The 10,096-nt window shown below is 41.7% G+C and overlaps 1 protein-coding gene across 1 annotated transcript in view; it reads left to right on the top strand.

Annotated features, from left to right (window-relative positions):
* MRPS25 (mitochondrial ribosomal protein S25) overlaps positions 1–8,296 on the top strand; it is a 13,292-nt gene extending 4,996 nt beyond the window's left edge. Inside the window, exons 2-4 of the mRNA XM_005870023.2 lie at positions 1,682–1,788; positions 7,236–7,323; positions 8,006–8,296. Coding sequence (XP_005870085.1) covers positions 1,682–1,788; positions 7,236–7,323; positions 8,006–8,198 — 388 coding nt within the window. The 3' untranslated portion in view covers positions 8,199–8,296. The remainder of the gene's footprint in view (positions 1–1,681; positions 1,789–7,235; positions 7,324–8,005) is intronic.
* The last annotated feature ends 1,800 nt before the right edge of the window (positions 8,297–10,096 follow it).

Below are 10,096 nucleotides of genomic sequence, written 5' to 3'. Positions count from 1 at the left end.
TATATATATATATTTTAAAATATGGAACGCTTCACGAATTTGTCATCCTTGCGCAGGGGCCATGCTAATCTTCTATCGTTCCAATTTTAGTATATGTGCTGCCGAAGCGAGCACGAATACAATTATATTTTAATCTACATGACTATTGGGAAGATATTGAGAATCCCTTCATAAGATGATAGGTTTTTTGGCTATCTGCCTATTTGTGGCTTTTGCCCTTTGTTCTTGTTGAACTGTAAATCTTAACTAATGATGGGTAAAACTCTATGACAAGGGAATTCGATTTTTTTAGAGATAGACTGGCAGGGAGAGAGAGGGAGTGAGAGAGGAAGAGAGATTGAGATTTGTTGTTCCATTTGTTTATTCATTTGTTGATTCTTGTATGAGCCCTGACCGAGGATCAACCTACAACCTTGGTGTATCGGGATGATGCTCTAACCAACAGAGCTACCTGGCCAGGATCTCATAAGTTTTATTACAGATGTTCCTCTTTTTTCCACCATATCTCCCCTCCACCAGGTTCCCACCCCACCCCATGCCCTTACCCCCTACCACTGTCCTCATCCATAGGTGTAAGATTTTTGTCCAGTCTCTTCCCACACCCCCCACACCTCCTTCCCCCCAAGAATTATCAGTCCATTTCCTTTCTATGCCCCTGCTTCTATTTTTTTTTAACCTAAAACATTTTAAAACTTGAGCATAACATTTCAAGAACAAAAAGTGTTTTAAGTCCCAATTTCAATGTCCAAGAGTTCTGAGTCCAAGTTTCAATGTCCGACAGTTCCTTATGTGTAGGTGTCAGCAATGATATTTCAGTTCTGGATGGTGGACAAATGGTGGCAATGCAGGTCCGACCCTCTCTGGTTTGATCCTGGGCAGCCTGCAGCGACGCACAGCTGCTGACTGCTAGCATGGCAAAGTGACGTCAGCGTCCTTCATCTCTGGATTGTTTTTCAAGTTTTAATGTAGTTACACTTATATTTTAAATCTAAGTTGAAAGGTTTTTCCACTTCTAGATTATAAAAATATTCTATTATTGTTTTGTATATTTTTAAATTTTTGTACAATCTACATGAAGTATATTCGATGAATTCAGCATATTAATACACCTGTGTAACCATCATTTAAATAAAGACCAAAGATATTCATAGTTCCATTTTTTTTTTAAATATATTTTATTGATTTTTTACAGAGAGGAAGGGAGAGAGATAGAGAGTTAGAAACATCGATGAGAGAGAAACATCGATCAGCTGCCTCCTGCACATCTCCTACTGGGGATGTGCCCGCAACCCAGGTACATGCCCTTGACCGGAATCGAACCTGGGACCCTTGAGTCCGCAGGCCGACGCTCTATCCACTGAGCCAAACCGGTTTTGGCCATAGTTCCATTTTTACATTTATACTTCTGCTTTGGTGAGTTTTGGGTTAGGGTGCAGTGTGAGGTAGGGATATAGATTTCTTTTCCCTCAGATGGCAAACCAGGAGTCTGACTACCCACACTCAGAGAACACACTAACATTCCTGAAAGCTGCTGCTTTTCTCAGCCTTTTTTGGGAGGCAGAGTCCTTTGAGAATCTGATGAAAGTTCCGGACCTTTTCCCTTGAAAAATGAATACACAGGTATGCAAAATTTTAGGTTAAAAACTCTTGTTTCATGGGCTTAATTTTTTTTCCTTTGCAGGAAATTTGTGTTTTTCAACATACCTCAAATCCAATACAAAAACCCTTGGGTGCAGATCATGATGTTTAAGAACATGACACCATCACCCTTCCTTCGATTCTATTTAGGTGAGTAAGGGGGCCTCTGCTGGGCTCCAGGACTGTCTTTCCTCCCATCCGTCCGTCCTTTCATAGCAGTCAGGTGACCTGAGGTACAAGCTCTTGTGAACATTGCTCCTGTCACCTTGGCTTCAATGACCATTGAGATCTGGATGCCTCTTCCCTCTCCTTTGCCAGACTTGTTTCCTGTTGCCTTCATATGCCTCACACCACACAGACTAATTTTTCAAAATTCCCTTGCCACACCTTTGTTTATGCCTTTGCTCATGCCATCCCTCTGATGAAATCCCCTTTCTACTTTCTTTGCTTATTTAATTAAAAAAATAATCCTTTAAGACTCATCTTGGGCACCACTTCTCCCAGGAAACCTGCCCTCTCCTGTCTCCCAAAGCCCCTCTTAGGCTGGCCACATTCTCTTGAAAAGTATATGTCTGTGTGTGTCCACCTGGGACCAAGTGAATTTTATTCAGTTAAATATGGCTTAATACCCAGAAGTCAGAAGACCAGATATGTTGGTGTAGCTCTCAGTCATTCTGACCCTGATCAAGAAACATTCCCATTGCTTTATTTCTTAAGTAAAGGCATAACATCTACCTTACATGGTTAAGAAAATCAAATGAAGTCTAGACTGGGAAATGCTTTGGGGAACAAAATAATGTTCTTCCCATTTTATTTCTGGCCTCAAATGGCCAGATTATTTAGCAAATATGCTAGGTACCCAGGTACTGTTCTAGGTACTTGAGTGTCAGGGAGCCATACAAAGATCTCTGCCCTTGTAGAGATGATACTCTAGCAGGAGAGAGAACAAGAAACTTAAGACAGTATGCTAGAAGGTAAGTGTGATGAAAAAAAAAATAGAGCAAGGTAGGTAGGTGAAGAGAGTAGGGGTGGTATGACAATTTTGTGTATATATTGTGTTTGCATTGAAAAAAATTTATTGAGGTATAATTTACTCATAATAAATGCACAGGTTTAATGTGTATAGATTGATGAGTTCCTACAGTTCTGTTTTATGTCACCACTTTCCCAATGAAGATGAAGAATACTTATTTTTATTGATTAAAAAAATATATATGTACTTGTTATCAACTGAGGATATTTTTTAGAGTGGAATGGAGGGGGAGAGACAGAGAGCAACATCGATGTGAGAGAAACACAGCGATTGGTTGCCTCCTGGACATTCCAGGACTGGCCCATGGGATCGAGCCTGCAACTGAGGTACATGCCCTTGACCAGAATCCAACCCACGACCCTTCAGTCCGTGGGCCGATGCTCTAAACACTGAGAAAACCAGCCAGTGCTTTAAATATATTTTTATTGATTTCAGAGAGGAAGGGAGAGGGAGAGAGAGAGAGAAAAACATCATTGATCAGCTGCCTCCTGTACGCCCCCTACTGGGGACCGAACCCAAAACCCGGGCATGTGCTCTGACTGGAAATCGAACTGGGACCTCCTGGTTCATAGGTCGATGCTCAACCATTGAGCCACACCGGCTGGGCTATTTTTATTGATTTAAAATTTTTTACTTTTATTTTGAGAGAGACAGAGAGAAAAACATCGATTGGTTGCTTCTTGCATGCGCCCCTACCAGAGATTGAACTAGCAACCTAGGTATGTGCCCTGACCAGGAATCGAACCTACACCTTCTGGTATACAGGATGATGCTCCATCTAACTGAGCCACTCTGGCCAGGGCTGAAGAACATTTCTATTACTCCAGAAAGTTCTCTAGTGCTACTTTCAAGTTAATTCCCATTCCACCAGAAGCAACCACTGTTATGATTTCTTTCACCATAGTTTATTGTTGTTTGTTTCAGAACTTCATATAAATAGAATCTCACAGTATCACATTTCGTACCGCTCAGGAGTTTTCTCGTGTTTCGCGCGCCATCTGTTAAGGACCGCTTACGAGTGTTCTTGTTTTTCACGCCCATGGAAAAAGGAGCGAATCTAGATACTTATGTAAATTTTGTTTGGTCCCTCTTCATAGAGGAAAATGTTTTATGCAGTATCATACGTTAAAAAAGTACTAGGAACTTTAATTGTTTAATTGTTTTTGTAAATAAAAATGTTATAATTATTGAAAAACAACACCTAAAGTGCATTATGATGATTTAAATAACGTGCAGTTTGCCCAAAAACGTGCGGTCCCTGGCATATGTCTTAGAGATTTCTATGCGGTATGCAATGTGGTGTGTACTTTGTGCCTGGCTTTTACTCATGTTTTTGTGACTTATCCATGTTATATGTATCAGTAGTTAATTCATTTTTATTGCTAAGTAGTATTCCATTATAGGAATATACCACAGTTTGTTTAGCCATTCACCTGTTGATGAACACCTGAGTTTTTATTAGATACCAAGACAGAAGTATGAGATTTATTGGAGATAAAAGAGGGGTGGGCAGGGAAAATCTTCATATGGCAAAGCAGGTCTGACATCTCGAAAAGGAAGGCAGTCTGGACAGGAGGCACCTAAGATGGTGGTGGAGCTCTTAGGTAGTCTGGGCCGGCCCCAGGGGAAGTCGTAGCTCCACTCGGAGCAGAGATGGCTAGATCAGCTGTGGGCAAACTACGGCCCGCTTGAAATGAATAAAACTAAAGGAAAAAAAAAAAAGACCGTACCCTTTTATGTAATGATGTTTACTTTGAATTTATATTAGTTCACACAAACACTCCATCCATGCTTTTGTTCCGGCCCTCCGGTCCAGTTTAAGAACCCATTGTGGCCCTCGAGTCAAAAAGTTTGCCCACCCCTGGTCTAGGATCTAGGATCTAGACCTAGACCTAGGCCAAGGAGAGCCTGGGCGTGGCTCTGGTGGGTTCCAGAAACAGCAGCTGGGCTCTCAGCTGGCTGCTCCTTGCAGGAGGGCTTCCTCGAAGGAAGCTTTAAGTGGTGGGCCTCCCTGGCTGTGAAGGGTTGTTCCAGGTTTTGGCTACTAAGATAAGGTGCTTGTAGTATCTTCTCACATAAGTTGTCTTTGTGGACCCAGGCGCTCAGCTCTTCAGAGCCTATGCCTCATGCTGAAGAGATGTATAATGTTCTTAGAAACTGCTTAATAGGTTTCCAAAATGATTGAGCCATCTCACCTCCAGGCAGCAGTTTGATCACATGGACCTTAAAATCAGAGAACCTCTCTGGCTGTGATCAGAGGTCCATGTGACTATGAAGAATGGCCAGATATAAAACATTGCTGGCTTTGAAGATTGAGGAAGGGGTCATAACCAAAGAATGTGGTTGTGATTCCACTTATATGTAATGTTAGAACAGGCAAGTCCATAGAGACAAGACAATGTTTGCTAGGGGATGGGATTGGGGTGGTGTGGGGTATAGGACATGACTGCTTAATTGGCAAAAGAGTTTCTGTTTGGGGTGATGAGGAAGTTCTGGAACTAGATAGTGGTGATAGTTTTACATTTTGAATGTACCCAAACCCACCAAATTATACACTTTAAAATGGTTAAAATGGTAATTTTTATGTCATGTATTTTACCATATACAAAAGAATTTTGGCCATTCCAATGGGTTTTAATTGAAATTTTAATTTGCATTTTCTCATAACTTTTTGTTACTAGCTATTCAAATATCTGTTTTGTAAAGAGTATAATTGTATCTTTTGTCCGTTTAAAAATTTTCTGAACTCTCCTTCTCTTTCACTGATCTATGTCTGTCCTTACACTAGTACAGTACTAATATCGCACTGCCTTGGTTTTTGTAGTTTTATAAGTGTTAAGATCAGGTAGCGTAAGTCCAACTTTGTGCTTTTGCTCCCCACTCCCAAATTACTTTAGCTAGTCTAGGTTCTTTGCATTTACATGTAAACTTTAAAATTGGGCAAGTTTCTGGAAAAAAGCTTGTTGGGATTTTGATTTGAATTACATTATAGATCATTTTGAGGCGTATGGATATTTTAACAATATTGAATTGAGTATGTTTTGTGACTATAATAAATGGTATTTTTAAATACCGTATTTCATTTTACAGTTTTTTGGTTAGTATAGTTGATTTTTGTTGTTGCTGTTAATCCTTACCCGGGGATATTTTTCCATTGACTTTTAGAGAGAGTGGGAGGGAGGGGGAGATAGAAACATTGATTGGTTGCCTCCCACACGCTTCCTGACCAGGGCTCAGGATCGAGCCTGCAACGGCGTATATGCACTTGACCAGAATTGAACCTGGGACCCTTCAGTCCGTGGGCCGCCAAACCGGCTATAGGGCTAATTGATTTTTGTATATGGAATGTGTCTTGCAACCTTGCTTATAAACGCATTATAGTTTATTTTCTAAATTCCTTAGAATTTTCTACATACACAGTCTTGTCATCTGCAAATGCAGTTTTATTTCTTCCTTATCAATCCTTTTTCTTTTTTTGTCTTAATTCATTGGCTCAATTGGCTGTAATGTTTTGCATTTTTACCAGTATTGTAAGAAAGGTTCCATTACTCTTCACCCTTACTAGTACTTAGTATTGCCCATTTAAAAAATTTTTAGCCACTCTTAATAGCTCATTGTCATGACTAATGACTAATTTTGGTTAAATGTTTATTCACATATTTTGTCCATTTTTTAGTTGGATTGTCTTGAGTTTTGAGTTCTTTATATAGTTGAGATACAAGTCTTATCAGATATATGCATTCTGTACATTATCTCCCAGTCTATTGCTTATGGTGCCTTTTGAAGAACAAAATTTTTGGATTTTAAATTCAGTGTATTAGGTTTTTTTCTATAATAATGTTTTTGATGGCATATTTTTGCCTAGGTTCTAAAGATTTTCAAAAAGTTGTAGGTCCCTGGTCCATTTTGAGTATTTTGTTTCTTTTTTTAATGTTGGGAGTAAAAGTCTAAATTCATTTATTTGCATGTGGCTATCCAATTGTCCCAGCACCATTTGTTTAAAGGACAATCTTTCCTCACTGAATTGTTTTGGCATCTTTGCTGAAAATCAATTGACCATAAATATAAAGGTTTATTTCTGGACTCAATTCTGTTCTATTACTCTGTAGTCTGTTTTTGACTTGATTACTGTAGCTTATAGTAAATTCGAAATTGGAAAATGAATGTCCTTCCTCCATTTTCTTTTCAAAATTGTTTTGCATGAATTTTAGGCTAAATTTATCAGTTTCTACACAAACACTTGCTGGGATTTTGATAGGGATTGCATTGAATCTATAGACCAGTTTGGGGAGGATTGCCATGTTAATGACATTGAATCTTCCTATCCATGAACATGGAATTTTTCTATTAAAGTAGTATGCTTTTGTACATACCTAAAATTTATATCTGCTCATGTATAAAGAAATATTGGAAAATAAATGGTAGTATATAATGGGTTATGTAAACAAATATATTTACTTTATTGTTAAAATATTTCTCCTCTAGCAAACAGCAAATCACCATTTGAGGCTGCGGCACGCTCTCCTGAGTTCTCAGCCACACCTCCTTTGCTTTCTGTTTTCAGATACCGGTGAGCAGGTTCTCGTGGATGTAGAGACCAAGAGCAATAAAGAGATCATGGAGCACATCAAAAAAATCCTGGGGAAGAATGAGTGAGTTGCTGGGGTTGACCTGGAGGGGAGCAGAGGTCTTAGCGCAGAGATTTTGAGAGAGAGGAAAGGGACAGGTTTTCTGACTGTGAGCCAGACACTCACCAGTGTGGGCTGGAGAGTCCATTCCATCTGACTTGGCTGCTCACCAGATGTGTCACAGTAAGTCATCCATCCCTCCTGGTCAGAGGGAAGCTGAGATGCAGCTAAAATACTTGCACTGTGTGGCTGGAAACATATCCCAGTTTGGAGATGGTGGGTGACCAACCCCGGGGCCTGCTGTGACACATCCCTTTTCTCTCCATGGAGGAAAGAAGGGAAGGGAAGGAAGCGGAATATCTTTGAGAAGGCACCTGGAGGCATTTCCAGGCCCCTTTATTCTGATGGTCTCACTTGTCAGAAATGGGGCTGCCCCTCAGCTGTCTGAGGGCTGACTGTTCCTGTGCTGGCCTGGCGTGAGTGTGCTTTCCAAGTGCCTCCTGCCCTGGGCCTGACACTGCTCACATACTGAAGGCCTTCCCTGTGGAGGGCAGGGATAGGTTTGAGGAGTGAGAAGCGTGTTAGGAGACACAGGAGGTCCAAGTCTCCCCGGCTGATGATGGCGCCCACTCCGAGAAGTTCTGTGCTTCGCAGAGGCTCAGAGAACTGTTGCCAACACCTTGTTGCTGTCTGTGCTCTTTGGCAGGGAAACCCTCAAGCAAGAAGAGCAGGAGAAAAAGCAGCTTTCTCATCCAGCCCACTTTGGACCTCGAAAGTATTGCCTGCGGGAGTGCATCTGTGAGGTGGAAGGGCAGGTGCCCTGCCCGGCCCTGGTGCCCTTACCCAAGGAGATGACAGGGAAGTACAAAGCAACTCTGAAAGCCAGTGCCCAGGACTAAGGCCCCAGGCCTGTGGGCGAGGGTTACCTTGGCCACAGGGAGATCCTAGTTCTGTCCTCAGAGACTCTGCCAATAAAATGCTCCTTAATCATCCAGCAGCATGGTGTGTATCCAGTCTGCTAGGCACAGGAGGAAGGCCTGCATGGGAACAGACTTTGGGATCAGGACGGTGTAGGGCCACAGCCTGTTGACATCTTGGTCTTGTGGCCTTTTCCTTGTCTCCACTGATTTCGACTCCTCTTCCAGACCCTACTCTGAAAATTCAGTTGAGTCTGGTTGGAGCTAGTTGTGGCTGGCAGTGTGGATGTTCCCTCCATTCAGGCTCTCTGGGCATCTTTCAGAAATCCCGGGGCAAACCTTTGTGCAGTGCTCACTTTTAAATTAAAGCCAGCTGACCTTTTCCTCCTGAGGGACCTGGCTGTGGAAGCTGCCTCAATTTACCTTCTTGTTCAGTTCTTGAGTTAAAGTTTGGAAGAGGGTGTGAGGTGTTACTTAGTAGTTCTGCCTAGTAGTCCTTTCCTCCTTAGGACATGGATATTGCTGCTACTTGAGTTTTGCTGGTTTTAAGCGCTTAGGAGACACCAAAGCCCTCTAGGGTCAGTTTAAGAATAGGTTTACTTAATCAAAAGTAAAGGACCAGCTGGACTACAGACCGGTGGAAACACAGACCAGGAGACTTTGACCAATGGATGCAAGCAGGTGGGCTTATGGGGGGATGAGGACACATTTGTAATACCTTAACCAATAAAGAAAGATTAAAAAAAAAGGGCTTACAATAGCAGGTTTAAGGTCTGAGTTCCTCTCTGATGGGAGCTTTGGTCAAGGCATAACACTTGCTGTAAAATGGGAATAAGGGGATTACTCCATGAGGTAAGTTAGTTATGGGAAATGAATGTGAAACTAGAATGTGTGTTTTGTTGTTAATCCTCACCCAAGGATATTTTTCCCCCCATTGATTTTTAGAGAGTGGAAGGGGGGAGAGAGAAACATCGATGTGAGAGAGACACATCGATTGGTTGCCTCCCACATGTTCCCCAACTGGCCGGGTATCCAGCCTGCAATGCAGGTCATGCCCTTGACCAGAATCAAACCCAGGATCTTTCAACACACAGCTGTTACTCTTTCCACTGAGCCAAACTGGAAAGGGTAGAATGTGTTTTACTTGAATGTTGGGAGATTATCCCACTAAATTGAGAAACCTGGCTCTTTTTACATTTGATGCTCAAGTTATGGTTTCCTGTGGTTTTGCACCAGACCTGTGTTCAGGGTGATAGCCTTGGAGGGATTGAGAAGGGGAGGTCTGTTTGGGTTTAATGTGTAACTGGCAGGTTTACTTCAATTTTGTTTAATTGAAATTCAAAATCTTGGTGCCCTCTCCCCATCACCATTTTGAAGGGTGGCTAGAAAAATTTATCCTCCATTCTAATCCCTAGTTTCAATTCCTGCAATGTTTCTATAACAATCCCACCTGCTGACTGCAGCATGGCCTTCACACCAGCTGATTGGACTTCCTACTGGGCCTCCAAGCCTTTTCCGAGAGTTTGTTCCTTTTGGTCTGTCTCCACAGCTGGTGAGACAAAGGGCCTTAGGGAAGTATTCCTTCCCTACTTGGTCCACAGGGCCCAGAAAGGTAGCTAGCCAGGACTGCCCCAAACCAAGCTAGTGACCCTTCTTTAGAGAGAGAATAAATGTCCAGTGCCTGATGGGAAAGCACCACCATTACTGTTTTTTCATGGGCTATTTCATAGACATAATGATTCATGAAACAAACAGCACTAGGGGGCATTATCTCTTTAAACAGTTGTCTTCCATTTCCTACTTCAACAATGATAAAAGATTTTTAAATTTACAGAAATGGGAGGAACTTATTGGAGATGATTGCTATGAGGATTTTTATA

The sequence above is a fragment of the Myotis brandtii genome, unplaced genomic scaffold, assembly GCF_000412655.1.
Source record: "Myotis brandtii unplaced genomic scaffold, ASM41265v1 scaffold312, whole genome shotgun sequence".
NCBI classification, from domain to species: domain Eukaryota; kingdom Metazoa; phylum Chordata; class Mammalia; order Chiroptera; family Vespertilionidae; genus Myotis; species Myotis brandtii.
This window is presented reverse-complemented; position numbering and strand designations above follow the sequence as displayed.